General features: G+C 43.2%; 1 protein-coding gene and 1 long non-coding RNA gene across 3 annotated transcripts in view; both read left to right on the top strand.

The window, feature by feature from the left end:
* The window catches only part of LOC148128753 (uncharacterized), a 271,070-nt gene that overhangs the window by 227,174 nt on the left and 16,799 nt on the right, over positions 1 to 27,097 (top strand). The window lies entirely within an intron of this gene.
* The window catches only part of LOC113426404 (glycine--tRNA ligase), an 87,677-nt gene that overhangs the window by 43,781 nt on the left and 16,799 nt on the right, over positions 1 to 27,097 (top strand). The window contains exons 1-6 of one of the 2 annotated variants that reach the window (XM_087946968.1): positions 17,304 to 17,626; positions 21,636 to 21,737; positions 22,954 to 23,056; positions 24,120 to 24,261; positions 25,314 to 25,402; positions 26,923 to 26,999. In XM_087946968.1, coding sequence (XP_087803094.1) covers positions 17,375 to 17,626; positions 21,636 to 21,737; positions 22,954 to 23,056; positions 24,120 to 24,261; positions 25,314 to 25,402; positions 26,923 to 26,999 — 765 coding nt within the window. In that variant the 5' untranslated portion in view covers positions 17,304 to 17,374. Of the gene's footprint in view, positions 1 to 17,303; positions 17,627 to 21,635; positions 21,738 to 22,953; positions 23,057 to 24,119; positions 24,262 to 25,313; positions 25,403 to 26,922; positions 27,000 to 27,097 lie in introns of those variants that run through there. The other variant, XM_087946969.1, reaches the window with a different exon arrangement.

The raw sequence follows: 27,097 nt of genomic DNA, 5'->3' as shown, positions 1-27,097 counted from the left end.
AATGTTCTGTTCTGCCATTTAGAATAGAATAGAATAGAATTCTTTATGGGCCAAGTGTGATTGGACAGACAAGGAATTTGTCTTGGTGCAAATGCCCTCAGAAAGATACAATCGTCAAGAGTCAAGAATCATCAGGTACAACACTTAATGGTAGTCACAGGGTACAATAAGCAATCAAATCATACTAGGAAACAGTCAATATAGATTGTAAGGATACAAGCGACAAAGTTACAGTCACACAATCACAAGTGGGAGGGGATGGGTGATAAGGAGTGATGAGAAGATTAATAGCAACAGTAGTGCAGACTTTGTAAATAGTTGGACAGCGTTGAGGGAATTATTTGTTTAGCAGAGCGATGGCATTTAGGGAAAAACTGTCCTTGTGTCTAGTTGTTCTTTTTTTCCCATCTCTGACCCTTTGAAAGCTGCTAACCTTCAGGAGAAGATGCAGAAACCATCAACATCAATGTCCGATGGTTGATTTGAAATAAGATGAAGAATTAATTCCTTTCATAGTCTCCAACCCTAATCTTCATAATTTTACATGAGAGGAGACATGATGACAACCTAATTGTTTTATTCGGGGATTATGAACCTGGTTCTAATTGCCAACCCCAATTTCCCAGCCAGCAAGTAGTCCTCGACCTTTGCTTAGTGGACGATTCGAAGCTACAACAGCACTGAGAAAGGTACTTAGGAATGTGGTCACATCCTTATGGTCACATGATTGAAAATTCAGACTCTTGGCAACTGACTCGTATTTATGACCGTTGCACTATCCCAGATTCATGCGATCCTCTTTTGCAACCTTCTGACAAGCAGAGTCAATGGGGAAGCCAGATTCACTTAACAGCCGTGTTACTAACCTAATGATGACAATGATTCACTTAACAACTGTGGCAAGATATGTTGTTAAATGGAGCACAACTCACTTAGCAACTGTTTTGCTTATCAGGGGAAACTTTGGGCTCAATTGTAGAAATAAGTTGGGGATGATCTATTCTTAAACCTCAGGTTTGCTGGGCTGAATAAGATTGGCCAGGAAAATATTATTTACAGTGATAGCTATAAATCTGCAAATAGGAGAAGTTCCTCTTGGTCACCTGTTTACCAAATTTTAAAATCTGTTTTGACCGAAGGGATAAGGAACCGAACCTAAAGTCTTCTATGCCAGGGGCCTCCAATCTTGGCAATTTTAAGCCTGGAAGACTTTAAGCAAAGCTGGCTGGGGAATTCTGGGAGTTGAAGTCCTCAAGGCTTAAAGTTGCCAAGGTTGGAGACCCCTGCTCTATGCTGCATTCAAAGCAGTTTCATCTCCACTGTCCGAATTCAGCCTTATTCATTCAGAACGAAATTCAAATTCCAACTGTTTTGCCCCAAGAGATTGTATAGTTTCTGTGTTCAGACAATGTCCCATTCTCTCTTTTCAACTGCTTGTTTGAGTAAAAAATTTCCCACCCCATTTAATGTATCGAAAATCACGACGCTTTTGTGAATTTCTGGCTGCAGGATTTTTAATGGCCTACTCCTGTTTTCTGACAGTGATATTTGGGCTCATTATTGTGCAAGAAATTTGGATTTCTCTGTCGTGTCATTTTATACCTGACCTGTTTCTGCTGGGCCTGAAATTAATTATATTTTTTAAAAGCTTCATGTGTTGGAATGTGCATGAAAATACAGATAATTCTCAAATTACAACCACAACTACTCTGTTTCCCTGAAAATAAGACCCAGCTGGAAAAAAAGGCCAAGCATGATTTTTCAGGATGCTAATAATATAAGCCCTACCCCCCAAAATAAGCCCCAGTTAAGATTGTCAGCCAGCCAGACACACTTAGAACCTTATTTTCCTGTAAATGACCTACTGGAAAATAATGTGTCTTTCAGAGCAAAAATTAATAAAAGACCCCGATCTTATTTTCGGGGGGAAACGGCAAGCCCCAAAACTAAGCAAGACATTTATTAAGTGAGTTTTGCCCCGTTCTGTGACTTTCCTCGCCATAGTTTGTTAAGTTAATCCCTGCAGCTCTTAAGGTAGTGACACGGTTGTTAAGTGAATCTGGCTTCCCCATTGACTTTGCTTGTCAGAAGGTCCCCAAGGGGGATCATGTGACCCTGGGATGCTGCGACCGTCATAAATATGAATCCGTTTTTTTTGCTCAAATGTCAAATCCAAAATTTTTGCACGTATTCTTTCTGGTTAAAAACAAACAAACCGTTCTCCCCCTCCAAACTCCAGCAATGACCACAGCTCACCCCTAAGGAGACATTCACGAGTCCTTGAAAGTAAATCTGCAGGAGCGTGTTTTTCGATGTTACCTTCTAAATATTTTGTCTAAGTTTTCTTCTCTGTCTACAGGACAAGCTCGGATGGAGAGAGATAAGTTTTTCGATGTTACCTTCTAAATATTTTGTCTAAGTTTTCTTCTCTGTCTACAGGACAAGCTCGGATGGAGAGAGATAACTTTTATTTTCTGGAGGCTAGGCTTTCTAATCTTTACACAGGAGGACCCAAGTGGGTTTGTGGTTTGGTGAGTAATCAATAAACCACAGTTGTCTCTTTGAAGCTGAGCTGTTTGACGAAATTCAAGCAGTCATCCTGACCCATCTCACAGATATTTTGTCTTCTGCCTTCTGCTGACGGCCTCTTTCCCCAACAAGGTCTGTACCATTCAACCTCTGATGAAACCCCCTCTGATCCCTAAAACCTTCTTTGAAAAGAATACAAATGGTTCTCAGCTTACAATCATTCATTTAGTGAACCTTCAAAATTATAATGGCACTGGGGAAAAAGTGACTTATGACCGTTTTTCATACATAAGACCAATGCATGAACAATGACATGAACAAAATTCAGCTGCTTGGCCTGTATGTATGACATTTGCGTGTCCCAGGATCATGTGATTATCTCTTGCAACTTTTCAACAAACAGGAAACTAGATTCAACGACAATTGTGTTACTAACTTAACAACTGCAATGATTCACTTAACAACTGTGGCAAGAAAGGTTGTAAAGGGGGGCAAAACTTACTTAGCATCTGTCTTGTTTAGCAATGGAAATGTTGGGCTCAATTGTGTTCTTAAGTGGAGAATAACCTGTAGATAAATTATCTTCTTCTCTGAGCTGACTGATTTAGGAGAGTGAAGGTTATTAGTGGGACGGGAGGCTATTTAGAAATCTTACATCTGAAGTCTAGATTGGGAAGTTGAAATAAATATCTCAAAACCAACTGCCAAATACCAGAGAAGAAGAAAAATAAAGTATTTTTTTTTGGGGGTTAAAAGGAAGAAAAGACTGAATTAATGATTATGGATTTGGGGGTTAAAAAGAGTTAGAGAGGGCAGAGGAAAATTGATGATGGCAATAATTTGATTGTCATAATTCCATTTTTTCTTTCTTTTCTCACTCCTTCCTTCCTTCCTTCCCTTCCTTCTTCCTTCCTTCCTTCCTTCCTTCCTTCCTTCCTTCCTTCCTTCCTTCTTTCTTTCTTTCTTTCTTTCTTTCTTTCTTTCTTTCTTTCTTTCTTTCTTTCTTTTCTTTCTTTCTAACAGAGCCTGTCCCTAAACTTGCCATATGGATGGATTGCCTGTGGATCGATGGCCTTGCACACCTTCTCAAAAACAAAGCAAAAATAAAAAATAAAAAACAGCAAATTTTGAGAGAACAGCAGGACTGGGGAAGTTGTTAAAGGTACTGGATTAGTAACCAGGAGATTATGTCAATAATCCAAGCCAAAGCAGTGGTGGTATGCTACCAGTTTGGCCGGTTCGGCCAAACAGGTAATAAAAAACACTACTGGTTCAGCTCCGACGATCGGCTGAGAGGATAAAGAAGCGAGAAGCACATGGGCAGGTGGGAGGATCACTGCTAGCTTTTAGTTTCTTCATCCTGTCAGCTGATTGGCACGTTAGGGGTGTGTGCACATGCGTGGTAGGGGCACACATGTGCATGCACATAATCACCCACTGAACGGTAGTGACCAACGTAGGGACCCACTACTGGGCCAAAGCAGAGGTGGGTATTCAGCAGGTTCTGACCAGTTCTGGAGAACTGGTAGCGGAAATTTTGAGTAGTTCGAAGAACCGACAAATACCGCCTCTGACCGGAGATTTTACGATATCCTTTTCCCGCCACACCCATAGAACCGGTAGTAAAAATATTTTAATCCCACCACTGGGCCAAAAGGTGTCTAAAGATTGCATCATGGCAACTGGATCAAACTTTGTAAATTTGAGGTGTCTGTGCGGCAAGAGATGGTAGATTCCAATGACTGCCTGACTCTCTTCCTAACTAGTTTTGTTCTGACTGATATAGTTGCTTTGATGAGCATTGAAACGCCCCAGATTTACAAAGTTTGGTTCAGTTGCCGTGATTCAACCAGGAGATTGTGAGTTCTAGTCCTGCTGTAGTTGGGTGACTCTGATGCAGTTGCTCTCCCTCAAGAAGAAGATAAGGACAAACCACACCCAAAATCTTGCCAAGACATCTTCAGGACTTCTCTATAAATAGGTAATATTACCTGGAGCCTGTCACCAGGAGACAGTGAGTTCTAAACTCTCCTGAGGCATGAAAACTGGCTAAGTGACTTCGGCCCAGTCCTTCTGCCTCAGCCCAACTCACCTCACAGACTTATTATTTTAGGGAAAATAGGAGGAAAAGTCTTATATGATACTCAAATGGGAATCTTGTAAATAAATAGCACCTCCTCAACCATAGGAAAAAGAGTCAAACTTTTGATGCAGCAAGACATTTCCTCTACTTTTACACACACCTAAACGTATTTTTCCTCACATAAAATATTTTTAAAACATCTTTCATAAAGCTTCTTATAATCCTTACAGCTAGATTATACAGGTCGTCCTTGATTTATGACCACAACTGAACCCAAAATTTCTGTTGCTAAATGAAACATTTTGAGTTTTTGCCCCATTTTATGGCCTTTCTTGCCATAGTCGTTAAGTGAATTGCAGCAGTTGTTCAATTAACCATACGGTTGTTAAGCAAAATCTGGCTTCCCCCGTTGATTTTGCTTGTCGGAAATTCGGAAAAGGGGATCACATGACCCCGGCCTATTGCAACCGTCATAAGTATGAATCAGTTGCCCAATGTTTGAATTTCGATCACTTGACCATGGGGAATGCTGCAATGGTTGTGAAAAATGATCGTGTCAATTTTTTCAGTTCTTTGTAACTTTGAATGGTCACTAAATGAATAGTGGCAAGATAGGGGTTATTTAGTATTTATTTATTTTTCTTCCAAGAAATTCATCTCTCGTTTTTCTAGGTGAGGATAGGATTAGACCCATGATGTTTCGAACCCACGCACGCCGAGTCCCAGTGCCAAACTTACCTGCCTCTGTGCATAAGTGCGTGCCTCCCAGCTGATTTTTGCCATTTGAGGCTGTTTTCATCCTCCCGGAGGCTCAAGGGTAGACTCTGCAGGCTCAGGAGGCCGAAAAACAGGCCCATTTTTTGGCCTCCAAAGGCTGCAGAGGCTTGCCTTGTGTCCCCAGGAAGGTGAAAACAGCCTCCCCCGGGCTCCAGAGGCCCCCCAGAGGCTGAAAACGGGCACTTCCGGTATTTCCAGAAGGCCCGTTTTTCGGCCTCCTGAGACTGCAGAGGCTTCCCTCAAGCCTCCGGGAGGGCGAAAAAGGCCTCAAACGGGCCGAAAATCAGCTGGGAGGTGCATGCATGCACAGTGCAGGGAGGGCAGGGCGCATTGCATTGTGGGGGCTGGCACACCACAACAAAAAGGTTCGCCATCACTGGATTAGACAATCAGCTGCTTTCATTTGTCTTTCACATAACTGAGAGAACAAATAAATTGGGTATTCCTGATTTAACTTCTTTTTTAAAAAAACCACTTTAAACACTTTTATATGTAACCTGATCTCCAGTCCAGCTTTAGAAGTAGGAGTGGAGAATCAGAGATTTTTCATTCAACCCTTCCATTGATATTAACTGTTATTGTTGATGTTAGCTTTATTCTGACAATAGAATAAAAACAAGAAACACATTAATTTCCCTATAGATTTAGCATTTTATTCCTGGGATAATGTTCAACGAGATTAAAGAGAATCTTTAAGGGAAAACAGGGTTTTTTGTTCTATAATGTATGCTCTACATTAAAAGAAAAAGAAATCTAATTAGCACTTTTTCTGCAGATAGGAAACAATCAACACCGTAATCAAAAGTTTTGTTCCTTCTGGGAGAGAAAAAACATTAAAAAAAAAGACTTAGTTGTAAAAAAAAATCTTGACTGTTAAGGAGGTAAACTTTCTCTACACACACACACACACACACACACAGAGAGAGAAGGAACACAAATGCACAAAAGTTTAGTTATGCTAAACAATTAAAAAAGGAGAGAATTTTGGATTTTTTTTCCTAGTAATGGACACAACTCAGTGGCTGGCATCGCAAACCGAAACCTTTTGGGGAGGAGGTGAAAGTTAAACACAAAATTTCTAGTGCAGGTAACCCTCGATTTACAACCATTCATTTAGTGACTATTGAAAGTCACAACGGCACTCAACATATGACTGTTTTCCACACCTATGACCATGGCAGCATGGTCACATGATCAACATATTGGCAACTGACTCATATTTATGACCATTGCAGTGTCCAGGGGTCATGTGATAACCTTTTGTGACCTTCCGACAAGGAAAATCAAGGAGGAAGCCAGATTTGCTCAACAACTAGGTTAACAGCTGCAGTGATTCCTCAATAACTGTGGCAAGGAAGATCCTAGAATGGGATAAATCACAACAAAAATTCATACATGGCTTGAAAAAATGACAAAACAGCATATAGATTTGAAACCAGAGATATTTTTATTGTGTATCTTGCCTGAAGGATACAGTAGAAAATTGAGGTATTTGATTATAAATGTGTTAACAAGCGGCTAGAATTGTATTTGCTAGAAATTGGAAAAGTGAAAAAATTCCAATAAAAGAAGAGGTGATTAAGAAAATGATGGAATATGGAGAAATGAGTAAATTGACATTAGAAATTAGAGAGCAAGAAAATAAAGAATATTACAAAATCTGGGATCTATTTTATCAATGGTTAGATAAGAAAACAGAGAAGTAAAATGTGTTATAAAAAAGGAATAGTATAATATGCAAGATAATATAATGCAATGATATTATATAATTGAATATAATGAAATGAATTGTATGCTCTCAGATTGGTCAAAACTGAGATTTGCTCGATAAGAATTATGTGAATTTATAGTTGAGTCTAATAATGATATAATAATAATACACTATAATACAATACAATACGTAGAGTTATGTAATATGAATGTATGTTTGAAAGGGGAAGACCATTGATATGACATTGCACAAAAGAAATGTACCAACTGACATGCTGTATTTTGGATGATAGTTTTATGTGGATGTTTTATGTTTGTGTTTGTTAGTGTTTGCCTTTAAAAACTAAAAAAATTATTAAAAAAGGAGAATGGGATAAATCACTTAGCCCAATTCTTAGCAACTGTTTTCATATTGCTGCGTCCCAGGGTAGGTCAGGGGTTTGTGGGAGGGCCAGCTGATCACCACTGGTGGTGAGGTTAGGTGGGAGATGAATCCAGGGACCCTTTTCTATGGGGCTGATGCTGTGTGGCTGCCTAAGAATGTAAACAATTGCATGGAGCAGAGGTCTGAGCATTAACGCATCAAAGCAAAGCATTTGACAGCAAAATGGAGCGCATGATTGCAAATTATGCAGAAATGACAACAAACGAGGGCAAAGGGAAGAAATCGATGTTCTTTGGTGAAATGTTTACCAGGCAGGATAAATTAGAGGGTGTGGAGATGCCAACACTCAAGGCTTCGGGGGCGAAAGCGTTTACCAGGGAGGGGAAGACGGAGGGAGACATTTTAAGATGTGCAAAGACTGGTAGAAGATTAATGGACAGCCTGCGGTCTGTGGCAAGGAATGAATGACGGCCGGAAGAAGCGGGAAAGAAAGCCTTTTTATAAGAACGGGATTCTGCCCACATGGGAAGTGAGAATTGAGAGTGGGATGCGGGACATCAAGTTAAATATGGTAGGAAAGAGGACTTTAAAAAGTGGATGTGGGTAACAAGAAGGAGCTAAGAATGGATTGGTAGTTAGTGTGTAAGGTTTGAATAGAAAAGTATAGAGTGGAATGGAATGGAATAGAATAGAATAGAATAGAATAGAATAGAATAGAATAAGGGATAAGAATAGAATAAGGGATAAGAATAGAATAGAATAGAATAGAATAGAATAGAATAGAATAGAATAGAATAGAATAGAATAGAATAGAATAGAATAGAATAGAATGTAGTAAAATAGAATACAATGGAATAGGAATAGAATAGAATAGAATGTAGAAGAATGGAATGGAATGGAATGGAATGGAATGGAATGGAATAGAATAGAATAGAATAGAATAGAATAGAATAGAATAGAATGGAATAGAATAGAATAGAATAGAATAGAATAGAATAGAATAGGAATGGAATGGAATAGAATAAGGGATAAGAATAGAATAGAATAGAATAGAATAGGAATGGAATGGAATGGAATGGAATAGAATAAGGGATAAGAATAGAATAGAATAGAATAGAATAGAATAGAATAGAATGGAATAGGAATAGGAATAGGAATGGAATGGAATAGAATAAGGGATAAGAATAGAATAGAATAGAATAGAATAGAATAAGTTGGAAAGGACCTTGGAGGTCTTCTGGTCTTCTAGTTCCTGCTCAGGCAGGAAACCCTACAATATTCCAGACAAATGGTTGATCCAATCTCCTCTTAAAAACCTCCAGTGTTGGAGAATTCACAACTTCTTGGAGGCCAGCAGTCCCACTGATTAATTGTTCTATCAGGAAAATTCTCCTTAAATCCAAGTTGCTTCTCTCCTTGACGAGTTTCCACCCATTGCTTCTTGTCCTGCCCTCAGGGGCTTTGGAGAATAGCTTGACTCCCTCTTCTTTGGGGCAGCCCCTGAAATATTGGAAGACTGCTATCATTTCTCCCCTGGTCCTTCCTTTCATCAGACTAGAGATACCCAGTTCCTGCAACCGTTCTTCATATGTTTTAGCCTCCAGCTAGGTTTTCCAGAGAGCTGCGATACAGATAGTCCTTGACTTAGAATAGTTCATTTAGTAACTGTACAATGGCACTGAAAAACATGATTTATGACCATTTTTCACACTTACGGCCACTGTAGCTTCCCCACAGTATGCAATCAAAATTTGGACACTTGGCAACTGACTCATATTTATGACCGTTGCAGTGTCCCGGGGTCATGTGATCACCTTTTGTGACCTTCCGACAAGCAAAATCAAGGGGGAAGCCAGATTCATGCAACAACTGTGTTAACAGCCACAGTGATTCACTTAATAATAGTGGCAAGAAAGACCGCATAATATAGCAAAACTCACTTAAGCAATGTCTCACTTAGCAACAGAAATGTTGGGCCCAATTGTGGTCATAAGTTGAAGACTAGCTGTATTCTGGAGGTTGAAGTCAACAACCCTTAAAGTTGCCCAGGTTGGATAACATTGCTAAAACATTTGTCTCCAAACTAATTTAATTTCACACTTTGCCTGTATAAAAACGTTTGAACTCTCATTACCAGCACAATAAATGCTTTTTGTGTGTATAAATTCAGGAGTGGGATTCAGCCGGTTTGCACCGGTTCACACGAACCGGTAGTTCTGGCAATTCGTTGGCCCCGCTTACCCATCCCTGCCCTAGTCTGTCCTTTACTTCCGTGTTTTGCAGACCAGCTGATTTGCTCAGCACAGTGGCTTGCCACGCCTAAGCTGTTTCACTCACCGGGGCTGTAGCAGAAGGTAAGTTTTAAAGCCAAAAATTGGGTTTTTCAAACGCTGCTCTCAGCCGGTCTTCTAAGGTCCTGAAGATTTGCCCGAATAAACAAGTCGACTCTCACAGTTCATGTAGTTAAAGCTTGACTTATTCACAAACATCGATCTCCCTCCTCCAGCAAGAATGGCAGGAAGCCGATCAAGGTTAGCGCTGGGAGTGTCTGCCTCCCAGCGCCTTTATAGTTTTGCGGCCATGGCCCCGCTTACACGCATTTTACCTCCTGTCATCTGCCTACTTCTAATTACACCCCCTCCATGCTTTAATCATGGGCTATTATTCTATCCTTGGTCGAACAGATTTAACAGATAATCAAAGTTGGAAGGGACCTTGTAGGTCATCTAGTCCAACCCCCCCTGCAAGCAGGAGACCCTACACCATTTCTGACAAATGGCAGCCCAGTCTCTTCTTGAAGGTCTCCAGTGATGACGCTCCCACAACTTCCAAAGGCAACTTCTGTTCCATTGGTTGATCGCTCTCACTGTCAGAAAATTCCTCCTTATTTCCAGGTTGAATCTCTCTTGTTCAGTTTCCATCCATTGTTCCTTGTCTGGCCTTCAGGTGCCTTGGAGAATAGCTTGACCCCTTCCCTCCTCTCTGTGGCAGCCCCTCAAATATTGGAAGACCGCTATCATGTCTCCCCTGGTCCTTCTCTTCCCTAGACTAGCCAGGCCCAGTTCCTGTAAACGTTCCTCGTATGATTTAGTCTCTAGTCCCCTCATCATCCTGGTTGCTCTTCTCTGCACTTTTTCTAAAAGCTGCCTAAAGAGCTCTCTCTCACCTTATCCTCCAAACATCTACTCACCCTGTGTTCCCCCTTATGTCTACCACCCCGGTGCCCAATCCCACCCCTGTGCCTCAGCTTCAGTGCCCCAGTGGGTTGCGGCTGGCTTCAGAGGGTTCTTTTCGGACCGCCGATCACCAGATGCCGCATCCCAGGTTGACGTCTTCTGGCGGATCCACAATGTCATTAGCTCTCGGGAGGCTCGATCCAGGATATCCCACAGCCGCTTTCCCCAATCGAGCCCTTACGAAGCTGGCGGGCTCCGAGGTAGCCGGTACGATGCCCGGAGCAAGACAGCTGCGCGCACACTCAACGAACTGGTTGTTACACCAGTTGGATCCCTCCCCTGTATAAATTATATACATGTATTTCGAAGCACAGAATGGGACCTTCAGTCTCCTGCCCATTTAACTGCAGCTTTCCTCCTCCGCTGGCCCTCCGTCACCCATTCATCCTGGCCAATGGGCCTCTGCCCCTCCACACCACGCCCTTCAGTGCAGCCCATTGGCTGAAACGCCGTTTGTCCCAGGCTTTTGGCCCCACGGGACAGTTAGCCGCCAGCCAATCAGGCGACAACTTCCTTCCTGGCTGCCACACGGTGCTTTCAAATCAGTCTTGATGCTTGGAAATTTCCTGGCAATATTTTTTGAGTGGTTTCATTTTGTAAATGTCATCTGGGAGTATAACAGGCATGGGCTTTTCCTAATTGGCTAATGTCCCTTTATGAAAAGGACACATTCAGTTTTTCCATTCCAAAACATACAACTTTAAAACTTCCTACCTTGGCAGCTGCCGAAAACTCATCTCTCTCGTGGGAACCCAGAAGCCAGCTTCTGAAATGCACAGGTGTTTCTCAAAAGGACACATACAAAAGATGTCGGCTTTAAATCAGAATTAAGACATAACTCTGATCATTTCAAGTTTTTAAATACAACTGTTCCTCAACTTATGATGACAAGCTTCAAATTTCTGTTACTTACTGAGTTTAGTTGTTAAGTGAGTTTTGCACCATTTTATCACCTTTCTTTAAGGACTGCCTGTAAAAACATTTTTATTTGCTATTTATTTGTGTTATTTTTAATAGGTTGATACACCTAGAAAACAGTAGGCACTTTGTCCCCAAATTTTGGGGCCCTCAAATTGAAATTGCAACTACCAATCTTTTCCGAAGTAGTCAGTGTGAATTCTTCTCCAGATGTTTAGACCTTTCTATCCTTCTTCATCATTTGTAGAAGCCCTGATAGTGTGCATCATTGGCACAATGAATTATGCAAGGTGAAATTAATGTGCCAAAGTGCTCATTCATTACTGCAGGCCATTCTGTCCTTCCAAAGAACTATTGGCTGCAATTCAAAAAAGAGTCATAATCTTATTTTTAGAAAGTTGACTCAAGTGTGATATATATGCACACGCACACAATCAAATATTCTATAGTGTGTTTGTATGTATTAGGAGAGAGGGGGAGAGGGAGAGAAGGAAGGGAAGAGTGGGAGGGGAGGAGAGGGAGGGGAAAGGAGAGGGAGAAAGAGACCGGGAGAAAGGGACAGGGGGAGGGAGAGAGAAAGGAAAAGGAGAGAGTGGGAGGGCAAGAAGGAGAGGGAGAGAGAAAAGGAGAGAAAGGGAGCGGGAAAGGGAGAGAGAGGAGGGACAGGAAGAGGGAGAGAGAAAAGGAGAGGGATAGGGAAAGACAGGGAGAAAGGGAGAGAGAGGGACAGGGAGAGGGAGAGGGAGGGAGAAAGGAAAGGAAGAGGGAGGGACAGGGAGAGAGAGGGAGTAGGAAAGTGAGAGAGGGAAAGAGAGAGGGGGGACCAGGAGAGATAGGGAGAGAGAAAGGGAGAGAGGGAGGGGCAGGCAGAGGGAGGGAAAGGGAAACGGAGAGGGAGGAGGGAGAGAGAAAGGGAGAGAGAGGGACAGGCAGAGGAAGGAAAGGGAGAGAGAGAGAGAGGGAGGGAGGAAGAGGGAAAGGGAAGGGGAAAAGATTGTGGTGGATACTGAATCTCAAAACTCTTGAATTTGCCAGAGCTAAAAAATAATCAATACTGCAGTTACAACGGCACTGAAAAGAATAGTTTACGACCAATTTCAACACTTACAACCACTGCAGCGTCCCCACGGTCAGGTAATCAAAACTCAGATGCCTGGCAACTGACTCCTAGTTGTGACGGTTTGCAGTGTCCCCGGGGTCACGTGATCTCCTTTTGCGACCTTCTGATGAGCGAAGTCAATGGGGAAGCCGGATTCACTTAACAAGCACGTTACAAACTTAACGACTGCAAAATGGGGCAAAAGGCTCAGTTAAAAACGTTTCACTTAGCAACAGGAAATGGTGGTCGTAAGCTGAGGACTACCTGTATAACGCGTGAGCTGAGATTTTGCACCAGCAATCCCAACACGGAATGTAACCAAGAACTGACTGAATCTAAAACTGAAGTTTGTTTGGCTAGAGAGCTATTTCTCGAATCATCTTGATATTCAGAGATTTTTTACTGAGGGGATTCCTGACTAGCAAGGAATGTTGGGAATACCAACATGGGGACCCTAACTAACTGAAGTGGTAATAAATACAGGTAGTCCTCGACTTACAACGGTTCATTTAGTGACTGTACAAAGTTACGACACTGAAAAAAGTGACTTAACCACCATTTTTCACACCTATGATCATTGCAGCATCCCTATGGGATCAAAATTCAGGCCCTTGGGCAACCGATTCATATTTATGACGGTTGCAGTGTCCTGGAAAGACCTCGTGATCCCCTTTTGCAACCTTCTGACAAGCAAATCAAATCACTTAACAACCGTGATCCTAGTTTAACAACTGCAGCGATTCATTTAACAAAACGGTGGCACAAAAGATCATAAAAAGGGGGCAAAGCTCACGGAAGAACTGTCTTTCTTAGCGACATAAATTCTGGGCTAAGTTGTGGCCGTAAGTGGAGGACTCCCTATCCGTGGGGGCTGGGATAGAAAAAGTTTATTTTTTAAAAAGATGTTTTAAAAATGAAAAAGATGGGAAAGTATGCATGCATGCTACTGTGATCCTCATCTTGTTTGCTGAAAAAAAAATATGAATTCCCGTCCTCTTAAAATAAAATGGTAGATATGTGGTCCTCCTTTAACATTTTTGCAATATTTATTAGTCGTCTAGTTCTGCAAGCTCGAAAAACACTGATCAACGGTTTAAACTGAAGTTTGTGTGTTCTCGGTCTTGAAATAATAGGAAACACCATAGCTAATTTTCACCAATCGCATCACTGAAATTCAACTGCATAATTAATTGCTAGTCTCAAGGTGGCGTACAGTAGATGGCAAAAGGTAGTATAGAACATGGAATTGGAACTGGAATTGGAAGGGAAGGGAAGAGAAAAGTAGAAGAGAAGAGAAAATAGAACAGAATAGAATGGAATGGAATATAAACTTTATTGTCGCTTTAAATGTATACTAATCAGCATACATTAAAATTAAATTTATGGCATTCAGCTCTCAAAAGATAACCATTATGCATATCCACACCTACCCACATATATTTTGACAGAGAAACAACAGTTTAGCTCGGATGCATACATGTACATGGCGAGAGAAATAAATCTTGCAAGTTTACCAGACGGATGGCCTAGGGAACAAAGCTGTTACAGAACCTGGCAGTCCAGCTAGAAATACTTCGAAACCTCCTCCCACAGAGGGGAGCAACAGAAACGAAGACCCTGCAGTGGGTGGGTGTGGGTCTTTCACAATGCTTCGAGTTTTAAGCACAGAGCTTGAATAACGGGAAGCGAGCTTCCTATAATCTTCTCCATTGTCCTCACCACTCTCTGTAGGGACTTTCTATCCGAGGCACTGCTTTCCCCAAGCCAAACAGGGAGGCAGCTTGTTAAAGAATGTAAATCCAATACAATACTCACTCAGACATTCCAATTTTTAATTCCCGAAGAGATATCATCATTATACACTCTTGTATGAGAGTAGATTTTCCCAACATAAGCAACATTAAGCTGTGTGAACTGCAACCATGCTAGCTAGGGAATTCTGGGAGTTGCATTCCACATAGCTTAAAATTGATGAAGTTAAGAAAAACTGACCAAGACTGGGAATATAGCAGGAGATAGAGAGCAGGACTCTACATTTGACACAAACCACAAAGATAAAAGGTTGAATAGAAAGTAGAGGTGTCCTCGACTTAACAGTTGAGCCAAACAATTATGTTGCTAAGTGAGGATTTGTTAAAGTGAGTTTTGCCCCATTTGAGCCACAGTTGTTAAGTGAATCACCGCAGTTGTTAAATTAGTAACATGGTTGTTAAATGAATCTGGCTTCCCCGTTGATGTTGCTTGTCAAAAGGTCGCAAAAGGGGATCACATGACCCCAGAACACTGCAGCCGTCATAAAGATGAGTCACTTGCCAAGCACTTGAATTTTGAACATGTGACCATGTGGGGATGCTGCAATAATAGCCGTAAGTGTGAAAAATGGTCCTAAATCACATTTTTCAATGGTGTTGTAACTTTGAATGGTCACTAAATGAACCGTTGAAAGTCGAAGGCTACCTGTAGCACTTGTAACTCCATAGATTCCTAACCAGATTTAGCTGTTGATCTGTTGGCTCTTAACTCTGCCTAGAATCTGGGTAGTCTTGAATTCTTCCTGCAGTGTTTTAATATTAGTTTACTCTACTCAAATGTGCCTTCCAATGAAAGCATTGAGATGAACTTGGCTAATCCGAGAAAACTAGATTAGATCGGATCATTTAATCCTGGGAGACACCAGGAGATCCTGGGGGCATAGCCAAGTCTCAAAGACATGTTGGAGTTGTTGTTTTTCCCCCCACCATATCCTTGGCTTTCGCATTCAGAAAGGATGGCAGTGTGTAGTTGCAATCCTGCAAAATGTTTTTCCTTGCTTGCTTGCCAGATGTGATTAATTGGGGCCACAACGTAGTCTTTGGTCTCTTTGTAAGGCTGCCCACCGTGTAGGGTTGGGGGAACAGAATCACTGTTGGAGGGAGGGGTGGAAAAGAGCTTTGCTAACGGGGGAAGAAGTGGAGCCAAGGGAAGAAGGACAGCTGCCATCTTGTGGTTACAACCCTCTGCTTGACACCTGCAGTTGCATAATCAACCCTGGAAAAGAGTTGTTTTTCAAAAGGAAACAAAATGGAAAAACAAAAAAAAGGGGGATATAAAATTGTGGAAGCTGCTTTTTTGCAAGAAGGAACCCAGGAAAGACTCCTCAAAAGGAGAGAACTATAATTCCTTCCTTCCTCCCCTTCCACCCTTTCTTTCTTTCTTTCTTTCTTTCTTTCTTTCTTTCTTTCTTTCTTTCTTTCTTTCTTTCTTTCTTTCTTCTTTCTTTCTTTTCTTTCTCTCTCTCTTTCTTTCCCCTTGTATGTGTGCACACTTCATTTTTCTTAGAAAAAATAATAGGAAACGCCTAAAACTTCTCCTTCCCATTTCCAACTTTCTTTCCTCTTTCTCCTTCCTCTCATATCTCTTTGCTTCCTTCCTTCCTCCTTCCTTTCCTTCCTCCCTTCCTCCCTCCCCTCCCCTCCCTTGTTTGAGTTGAGTTAGCCTTATCAGTCTTGAAATAAATCAATAAATAATGCTGCAGGTTGGATTCCTGCCTTGCGTTGGGGTGGATGGGTTTTGGGCTAGATAGGCGTTGTGGTCTATTTGCAACCAGGGTGTGTTGCTCACAACACAACCTGGGCAAGAGGCAGGTGCTGGGGCTCCACAATGAAACTTTGCCTGCCCCTTGCACAAAACCATCTCCCCTCTCCCTCCCCTGGGCTGCCAACCAGAAAAGGTTGACAAACTCTGTTAGATGGCCTTCAAGAACGCTTCCCAACTGGACAGTCAAGGGTGGTGGGTGATCGCCCCCTAGTGGCTGATTCACATATAAGAAACCGAAAAGCTTTGCAGAGGTTGTACAGGTAAATCCTTGACCTACAGCAGTTCACTTAGTGACCGTTCAAATTTACAACAGTAGTGGAAAAAAAACCATTTTCCACACTTACAACCGTTGCAGCATCCCCATGGCTGCTACGGTGAGCAACATTCAGCCGTTTGGCAATGGACTCCTATTTATGACAGCCGCAGCGTTTCCCTCCCCCCCCACCTGTCACACGATCTCCTTTTGCAACCTTCTAGCAATCAAAGTCAACAGGGGGAAACCAGGTTTCACTTAACAACCGGGTTCCTTATTTAACCACAGGAACGATTCACTTAACATCTGTGGTAAGAAAGGTCGTAAAACGGGGCAAAACTCAACGAACAAGATTTTCACTTAACAACAGAAGTTTGGTGGGGCACGCGCACTCAATGTTGGACGTAAGTCGAGGACTACCTCTATTCCCCTAATGGCGGGAGGGCGCAGGGAGAGGAGGGAGGGCGGGGCTTGCTTGTTCTTGCTCTCTCTCTCTCTCTCCCGTTCTCTTTTTCGTCCCGCCCCTCAACCCCGCGCGCGTGCGCAAGAGCGCGGGCTCCGCCTCCTCTCCTGCGGCTGGCGCGCGCGCGCGCCCGGCAGGCCGCAGGGGAGGGGGCGGCAAACGCGGGAGCCCCGTCGCCCAGCAACCTCGGGCGGGAGCGGCGGCCCGAGCGCGGCGCGCATGCGTGTCTCGGCCCCCTGCGCCGGCTGAGGCGGAGCTGACGAGGGTGCGATTTCATCATGCGGAAGGCAACATCTGCCCGCCCGCCTCGGCCCGCCCTCCCGCCCTCGGCCGCGCCGCTCCTCCATGCCGTGGCGCTTTAGCGTCGCGATCGGCCGCCTCCTCCTCATCCGCAGCAGCAGCAGCAGCGCCTTCCTTCTGGCCGCCCTCCTGCCCGGCGCCTCTCTCCACGCGGCCCGCCCCTCCTCCTCTTCTTCCGCCAGCCCCCGGCCCTGCTCTCGCCGCCCGATCCCGCCCGGTCCCGGCATCGGCGCCAGCATGGACGGACCCGCCGCCGAAGCGCTCCTGGCGCCGCTCAGGCAGGCGGTGAGGCAGCAGGTGAGGAAAAAAAAACCGCCGATCGCTGGACTACATATCCCATCTGTGGAGGATGGGCGCTCTTGCGGGGAGGAAGGCGGCAGATCGGCCTTCCCAGATCTAGGGGTCCTCTCCCTTCCCCCGCCACCCCCATCTCTTGGGCTGCCTCGGGGTGGGGATGATGGGAAGTGTAGTCCACCCCCAAAGGGTCTCACGGGGAGAAAATTTAGTTTAGCTCTTGAGGCGGGTTCCCCCCCACACACACCTTCCTTTTATGTCGAGGGGGCTCCTCCGATCAAGATTGTGGTGAGCTACACAAAAACTCCCATCTGGGTTGGCTGGGGAAGATGGGAGTTGACGTCTTGGCATGCGTCCCTGGGAGGGCATATATATATATATATATATATGCCCTCCCATATATATGCATGCTAGAGGAAGGTTGCCCTGTTGAGTTTTGGGAGAAATAAGGTTCTGAATCAAAGAATTTTCTTGAATCTTCTGTCATTAAAAACAACAAAAACAACACAAATTTGCATAATTGGGGGGGGCTGGCTCTTATGGCTCCTTAAATTACCATTTTAGTTTTTGGTATAATTGGCCAATTGGTAAAACTTCACGCCCCTCCACCCATTAAATCCGATTGATCTTCCTTCATAGTTGCTGGAAGCAAATCTTCCTTATCTTTCTGATCATTGTTTTCTCCCCCCCCCCAATCCCCTTACCCCCCCAGTTTGCTAGTTATCCTGTGATTTCTCAGGATTTCTGCAATGCCTTGTGGTCATTTGAGGCCCTCCCACCTCCCCAGGAGGTCAGCCAGTGCCACTTCCAGAAGAGGAAATCCAATGGCTTTTATGGAAACTTGGCTTGTCCCAACGAAACTGGTCCCTTTTGGTGCTCCTGGGTATATCCTCGTGATTTGGCTTCTTGCGCTTGGAGGACAATGTTGATAATGTGCTTCTCCCTGTGTGACCTTTGCTCAAGTTTCTAAGTTTGACCTCAGAAATCTACCACCAGGATTGTAGATGTGTCTGGGAAGTTTTGGGGCACATGTGTTTCATCCATTTTCTTGACGTAGCCTCTATTCTTTGGTTTTCTTTGGGAGAGAAAAGGCCCTTTCCAATTGTTAGGATAAAATTTCCTTTCTTTGGATCGGCTTTTTATATAACTTATCCAGCCTTTCAGGCTGGGTTTATTTGACAGTCAAATGGATACAGGTAGCCCTTGTTTTATAGCTTTATCAGGACTGGAATTTCATGTCACTAGACCTGTTTGTTTTTTTAAAACAATCATTTTTACATGCTTGTTAAATGGACCACAGTATCTTTAAGTAATTTCGGCTTTCCCAGCTGATTTGCTTGTCAGATTGGGAAGGTCACTAACTAATCAGTAACTGAAAGATGCTGTAACCATCATAAATGTAAGCGGGTGCCAAGCGCCAGAATTGCAATCACATAACTGTAGAATGGTGGTGTGCGAGGGTCATAACATTGAGGATGGGTCATAAGTCACTTTTTCCGAGGCTGTTGTAAGTTTGAACTGTCACAAATTGGGGACTAAAGACTGTAGATCTGTTTGTTCAAGATTTACATTTAGTTAAGTGGATAGTTCTGCTGCTGTAGAATTCTCCCTTGTGCCTCTTATTTTTTGCTTAGCTAGTCAGAGGTGCATCAAAGTGTCTTTTGGGGAACAGGATTGGTAGCATCTTAATTGGAATAAGCTTTGTCTTTTTCTGAATCATCCTGCACCTCCCAAAACTGATTGAAGTACAAGAAGTGCTTGAAGAAAAAAAGCCCAAGGATCCGAGTTTGAAAGCATCCATGAGCAGCGGCTTAACCTTTGAATGCCATGTGCTTTTTCATAGAAATACTGCTTTTTGTCTGCCGAGTTAAGGGAAAAAAATTGAAAAAAATTCAGGCTGATCCAGGATGGAATTGGAGAATCACAATGTGATGTATCATTGCCAAGAGAGGCTCCTTGGTCAAATGAAGGGGAAGCTTATGCAGGCAGTCTCGAGTTACAACAGTTCGTTTAGTGACTGTTCAAAGTTACAACAGCAATGAAAAAATGGGACTTATGGCCGTTTTCATCGTTATCGACCTTTGCAGCATCCCCATGATGATGTGATTAAAATTCAGAGGCTTGGCAACTGGTTCATACTTATGACGGTTGCAGTGCACTAGGGTCATGTGATCGCTTCTGCGACCTGGCAAGCAAAATCAATGGGCAAGCCAGATTTGCTTAACTTATCAGCTGCAGTGATTCACTTAACAACCGCTGGCAAAAAAAGTCGTAAAATGGGGCAAAGCTCACTTAACAAATGTCTCACAAAACAACAGAAATTTGGGGCTCAACTGTGGTCATAAGTCGAGGACTATCTGCAGTGACAATTTCAGCCTTTGTTCTAAAGCAGTGTTGTCAACCTTGGCAACTTTGAGACGGGTGGATTTCAACTCCCAGAATTCCCCCAACCATCCGTCTCAAAGTCGCCAAGGTTGAGAAACACTGCGTAAAGTCATCCTTCTTGTTTAAGCGGGGCAGGAAGTGGAGCTCTTTTGAATCCACCCAGGAGATATCCTTGATCAGAGATCCGTGTGGCCAGGATGGGTTAATGTTTTTGTGCTGCAGTGGTGCCTGATGCAATAAAGGACTATGTTTAAAGGGCAGATCCTTCTGCTTGTTATATATAGGACACAGCTGCACTAAAATTTGCCACATCAGTATGCAAACAAGGGGTTGCCTGGTGACCCCCTCCCTCCTTCCATTTTTCACCCCAGTTCCTCTTTCTCTGCTGCTTGAAGAAATCTTAGTATCTCTGGTCCCTTCAAAACACATATGCTGGGGCCTTCAAACTTGGCAGCTTTAAGACTTGTGGACTTCAACTCCCAGAATTCCTCCTCCAGTCGTGTTAGCTCAGGAATTCTGGGAGTTGAAGTCCACAAGTCTTAAAGCTGCCAAGTTTGAAGACCCTTAACATATGCTTTACCTAGCTTTCTATTTCGCTTTCCCTTCTTACTAAGAGCGCTGCAGATTTACAGTGCTGCTTCCTGCAATAGCCATGCTTGTCTTCCCTTTTCCTTTAATCCACACTGTCTGAATTTTCTCTTTTTAAAAAAAAAACCCTTTCAGTTCCCTCCCTCCTGCCACGCAAACGGCAGCTTTCTTTTAAAAATAGAGGCAGTTCTTGAGAACTGGCAGATGTCTTTCTTTCCCGCTTGGTATTGTTAAAGTTCATGATTTGTCCTAGTTGGAGTTGCCCCCTTGTGGAGAGACCCAGAGTCTGACACAACTGAATGGATAACACCATCATCATCAATCAATCAGAATAGAGCTGGAAGGGGGGATCACTGAGGGCTTCTAGTCCAACCCGCCTGCTCAAGCCGGAGGCCAAAATTTCGGTGGTTAAGCAAGACATTCGTTAAGTGAGTTTTAGGGCCTTTCTTGCCACAGTTGTTAAATGAATCTCCGCAGTTGGTAAGTTAGTATCCGGTTGTTAAATGAATCTGGTTGCTTGTCAGAAGGTTGCACGTGACCCTGGGATACTGCAACCATCATAAGTATGAATCAGTTGCCAAGCGTCTGAATTTTGATCACATGACCATGAGCATACTGCAGTGGTCGTGACTATGAAAAGCAGTGACAGTCACCTTTTTCAGTGCCGTTGTAAGTATGATTGTTCTGAAGTCCAAGACAAGGTCTTGTATTTGATACTTAAAATGAAACCAACTTCATGATTTGCTCTTTATTCTATTTCATGTCTTTCAGGAAATTAGAAAATTACTTTTAAAATGTATTTGCTGCCTGTCTTGCTGCATTTAATTTTCTTTCCTTTTTTTTTTTCTATGCAGTTTCTTCCGCACACCAAGTTTATAGGCTTGTTCTGTGTTTCAGCAGAGGGCAGATAGCCATTGGTCACAGATCCTTGAATTTAGTTTTCTGTTCTGAGCAGGAGAGTGAACTTGATGCCTTCAAGAGGTGAACTCTAGGTTTCCCTGGTCTAAACTTCATCTCTGAACTATTTTTTTTTTCCTAGGGAGAGCTTGTTCGAAAGTTGAAGGATGAGAAGGCTCCTCAGATGGATGTGGACAAAGCTGTGGCTGAACTCAAAGCTCGGAAGAGAATCCTAGAAGCCAAGGTGAGTCTTCAAACTTCCTGTTTTATTTTATCCAGAATAAATTGCTAATTTCGCCCATAAAATGTTAATTCAGAGTTTCATATCAGCAGGATAAAATACTCAGCAAGACTCTACAGTTCTCCTCAGTTCCCTAGCAAAGCCACACACACAAAAATCCTCATTTTTAATGAAATACAGTTACACTAAACTCCCATTCATTTTAATCATATACATACAAATAAGACAGCTCCTATATTTTGGGCTGAGATTGGCAATGCTGATAACTGCATATCAGACCTAATATCCAGGTTTTTGGAGTAGCAGGTGGAAGAACGAGATGAAGTTAATTGCATCAGAAACAAAATTTTCTGAGCTCCCTATGGCCCTTGTGCTCAACTTTATAATTTAGGATTGCAGCAGCCATTGGTCATTGTTTTCTAACTTCATCAGGTAATACTTTGGCTGGTATTCTATTTTGGAGTAGGTTTCCCATGCTCCTTTTCTGAAACTACAGGTAGTCCTCCACTTACGATCACAACTGAGCCTAAAATTTCTATTGCTAAGCGAGACATTTGTTAAGTGGATTTTGTCCCATTTTACGACCTTACCTGCCACGCTTGTTAAGTGAATCGCTGCAGTTGTGAAGCTAGTAACATGGTTGTTAAGCGAATCTGGCTTCCCCAATGACTTTGCTTCTCAGCAGGTCACTAAAAGGGATCACATAACCCCAGGACACTGCAACTGTCATAAATATGAATCGGTTGCCAAGCGTCCTGGATTTTGGATCCGCACCCCTGGGGGTGCTGCAACAGTCGTAAGTGTGGAAACAGGTCATAAGTCCCTTTTTCCAGGGCTGTTGTAACTTTGAATGTTCACTAAACAAACTGTTGTAAGTCAGGCGCTGCCTATATATCAGTCTTTTTAAACGGTAATTTTTTATGGCATGGGTCTGGGTTATATAAGGGATAACTCTTTCCCTATTTTAACTGCCCATTCTATGAGATCCGGCAGAGGAGACGCATGGCACATCTGTAAGGATCTTCAGGCAATGGGTTTTCTCCACTGTGATGCCTGCCTTATGGAACACCCTCAGCCTCCCCCCCGCCCCCAAAGATTCAGCTCCGTCCCTGTTGATTTTCTGGACGTCCCTCGTTTTATATGTTGCAAACTATCCATGTGGGCAAAGTATAATTACACATGGTGGGTGCACATGCCTTCTGTGTGTTTTATTTTTTAGGAGCTGGCTCTGCAGCCTAAGGATGATATTGTGGACAGGGTTAAAATGGAAGATACCTTGAAACGGAGATTTTTCTACGACCAAGCATTTTCTATTTATGGAGGTACTGTGTCCCTCTCCACAGCATGACTTTCTTCCTTGTAATTAGCTGTCAGTTTTATAACATGTATCATTTATTTTTTAAAATACTTAATATGTATATAAATGAGACATTTAATTAGCAATAGATATCCTAATGTTCTCAGTCCAGCTCAAAGGAAGGCAAAATATTAAATACGGTTTTTAAAAAAATCTTTGTTTTAAATTACTTATTTTAATGTTTGAAACTGGCCTAAGCCACCTGTGTGTGACTTTAACCAACAAAAGAAAAATTCACATTGAAATAATGAAACCATGCGTTAAAGCCTCAAGGTGAACTGCTGAACTCACCTGAAAGAGTACTAGAGAAAGTGATTTCTTTCTCCCATGAAGAGAGGTGGAAGCATATAGGGACAGAACATTTTTCTTTTTGCTCACCGACAGAATGATGCAGGTAATATAAATGCTTAATATTAAAATTTCATAGGAACAATAGAAGAAACTCAATTCTCTGTAACCTGTAGCTTGAAGTAAGCACAGGCCTTTCTGGTTAAAGGCTAGGTACAAGTTTTGTGTTCTGTGTTTGTCAAATCTGATTCTGTGTTCTTGTGTTTGTCAAATCTGATTTGACTCCCTAGTATTCCAAAAGGTGCCTGCTTGCCTTTCTTCCTTCTTACCTCCTTCCCTCTCTCCCTTTGTCTTCTCCTTCCCATCTACTACTTCTCTGCCTCATTCCCCTCTTCCTCTTTTCTCTTTTCCTTCTTTCCTTCCTCCCCTTCCTTCCTGCCTGATTGCCTTGTCTTCTCCCTCCCATCTAATCCTCCTCTGCCTGATTTCTCTCTTCCTCTTCCTCTTCCCTCATCCTTCCCTCCTTTCTCTTTTCTGTCCTCCCTCTCTCCCTCCCTTCTTTGTCTTCTTCCCATTTACTCCTCCTCCTCTGCCTCATCCCCCTCGTCTCTTCCCACCTCCTTCCTCTTCTATCTCTTTCCTCCTTTTCTTTCCTCCCTCCCTCCCTCCCTTCTCTCAGATCGAACAGAAGATGTTAACAGGATTTGTGGATTTGTGTTTACCTGCACTGTTTCTTGCAGGAGTGAGTGGCCTGTATGACTTTGGTCCTGTGGGTTGTGCTTTGAAGAACAATATAATACAAGCCTGGAGGCAGCACTTCATCCAGGAAGAGCAGATTTTTGAGATAGATTGTACCATGCTCACACCCGAAGCTGTCCTGAAGTAAGCAACAGACCCTCTCCACGTAAAAGCTAGCTTTCTGAGTCCTCGATCTCTTTAAACGTTTTTAAAAAAAGAATCTTCCTTTACTGCAACTTTCTACAAACCCAGTTCTCTTTCTCAGGGAGTAACCTCCCTATTATAAAACGTGATCTGTCTGGCCTAAAATTAAATTGTGTGATTGCATCTGGAATATTGTGTGCCCTTTTTGGTCGCTGGAACAACAAAGACACTAAAGAGGGTTCCGAGGAGGCTAACTCAGATGATGCAGAGACTGAAGCAGCTTCCCTAAGGAGGAAAAAATTGTAATATTTGAGCCTCGTCGTCTGGAAAGGAGGTGGACGAGAGGGAACATGATTTAAGTGCACAAAACTAAGCATATAGTAGGGATCAAGTGGAAAAGGAGAAGCTGTTTTCTTCTTCCCAAAAATATTGCAGTCGGAAGTCACCCAGTGAAGTCAGATGCTGGAAGAATCCGGACAGACCAAAAGGAAATATAATGATAATTCAGCTTTAGAATTCACTACTGTGACATGCGTTGCTGGTAGCCAGTTTTAATTGGCTTCAAAAACAAAAAAACCAATTGAGAGGAAGAACTGGAGATCAGGACTGTTACTAGCCTTGGTGCGGTGGGGTTCCCTTTGAAGCCGTCAGCTGGGAGGCTTGTGGACTTTGGGAAGCGTTGATGGGCCCCTGTGAAAACAGACTGCTGAATTGGATGGTTCTTAAAATCACCGCAGTTATTAAATGAATCACACAGTTGTTAAGCAAATCGGGCTTCCCTCCCGCCCCTTGACTTTGCTCACCGGAATCCTTAGGGCGGGTTTTTTTGCAAATGGCAGTCGTGATCCTGGGACGCTGCAAACATCATAAACACATGCCAGTTGCCAAGTGACTGAATTTTGACCACACGATGTAGGGAAACTGATATTTGTAAGTGTGATGGCTTATTGTAAGTCACATTTTACAATGTCATAGCGTCTGTCACTCAATGGAGGTCTTAAGTTACCAGTGTCCACTCTATTTTGGGTAATATTGGTATTTTTCCCTTGCAGGACCTCTGGACATGTGGACAAATTTGCAGACTTCATGGTGAAAGATGTAAAAAGTGGAGAATGCTTCCGAGCTGATCACCTCCTGAAGGGTATGCTTTGTGTTATTCATTGTCTCTGTCTAATGTCATCATAAGATTAGTTTACGTTGATGTTTAAGGCTGTCTGTGACTTCTTGTCCTAACCTCCACTCCACAGCAACCATTGGTATCTTACAAATAAGAATTAAAAGGCAGCATAATGTTTCAGTCATCTGGGTCATCGTTATCTCCAAGGTGCTTTTTCAAGAGGCAACTGGATTTTGTTTGTTTGTTTTTTCCTTGAGGAGGAAGAAGAATATTTTTGAAGACAGAAAAGTCCACTTTCTGGACAGAAAGGACTGCTGGTTTGAAAGAGGGGTAAAAGAGGCCATTTATGTTAACATTATGTTAACGGAGGGAGAGGGAATACCTGTCTCCTTTTTACAAGGCACTCCTTTCAGCAGTCCCCAGAAAGTTCCACCCCCATTTGCATCCTGACTCAGGCGATTCTGAGGGGACAGATAAACCCCCAAGTGGCCTCAAGAGCACTCAGGGAGACTAATGACCAGATGACTGCAAAGAAATGCCGTCCTTCCAAACCCTCCCCCCCAAATTCCCCCGGCCAATCCTGTCAGAACTAATCCTTCTGTTGCCCCCACTATCCTGCCAGAACTGATGAAGCTTCCTAGATGAGAAGCAAAAAATTTCTTCTTCTTCCTCAGGGGAAGAAACAATTCATTTGCCCTTTGGGGGAAAAAAAAAAGAAACGGCTTTTGGATAAAAGACAGCAGATAGTCCCCGGCTTACAACTGCCTTGCTTGGCAATGGGAATTTTGGGCTCAGTGGTCGTCATAAGTCAGGGACTACCTGCACGTTGAAGAATGGCCCCGTGAGGAAAAGATCTCTGATATTTCTTATCTAAGAAGCTTGTCTGTTTGTCAGCCACCGTACCACTTCTCAGTATCTGTGCAGGCTCCCTGATTACCTATGGAAACGTCATCATGGCCATAGAGAGGGAGCTTTCACCTTGCAATCAGGGGGCTGTGAGTTTGATCCTAGATAGCTTCAGATATTTCTCTCTGGGCACAACGAGTCATTTTCTCCTGTGAACTCCGTGTAGGGGGCAGAAAGGGCATCCAGGCAGTAAATGCTCCAGCTCCATCCTGGTGCAAGGGATTACAGGGTCGTTCTCACTGACAGGAAGTTTCTCCGTAAATCCAAGTTGCTTCTCTCCTTAATTAGTTTCTATCCATTGTTTCTTCCCAAAAGCACCAGAAGGCAAGACGAGAAACAGTGGAAACTAACCAAGGGGAGAAGCAACCTGGAACTAAGGAGGAATTTCCTGACAGGGAGAACAACTAACCAGTGGAACAGGTTGCCACCAGAAGTTGTCGATGCTCCATCATTGGAGGTTTTTTAAAAAGAGACTAGATGGCCAGTTGCCTGAAATTGTACAGGGTCTCCTGCTGGAACAGGGGGTTGGACTAGAAGACCTCCAAAGTCCCTTCCAGCTCTATTCTGATAGATTGATTAAAATGGAAAAAAAACTAAAAAAAACTTAATGGGCATTATTTCCTTCTCTCCTTTTGCAGCCCACTTGCAGAAGCTGATGTCAGACAAGAAATGCCCTGCGGAGAAAAAGGTGGAAATGGAGAACGTGATCACGCAGGTCAGTCGGTGACCTGGCGAGCAGAAACGGCTCCCTCGTATCCCACAAATTTGTGACTGTGATCCCAGAGACCCCTGAAGCTCCCTGCACAGCATATG

This window comes from Notechis scutatus, chromosome Z (genome assembly GCF_049901735.1).
Source record: "Notechis scutatus isolate UNSWTSFEM ecotype Mainland chromosome Z, rNotScu1.2, whole genome shotgun sequence".
Classification (NCBI taxonomy): Eukaryota; Metazoa; Chordata; class Lepidosauria; order Squamata; family Elapidae; genus Notechis; species Notechis scutatus.
The sequence above is the reverse complement of the archived record's forward strand: the minus strand, read 5'-3'. Positions and strand labels throughout refer to the sequence as shown.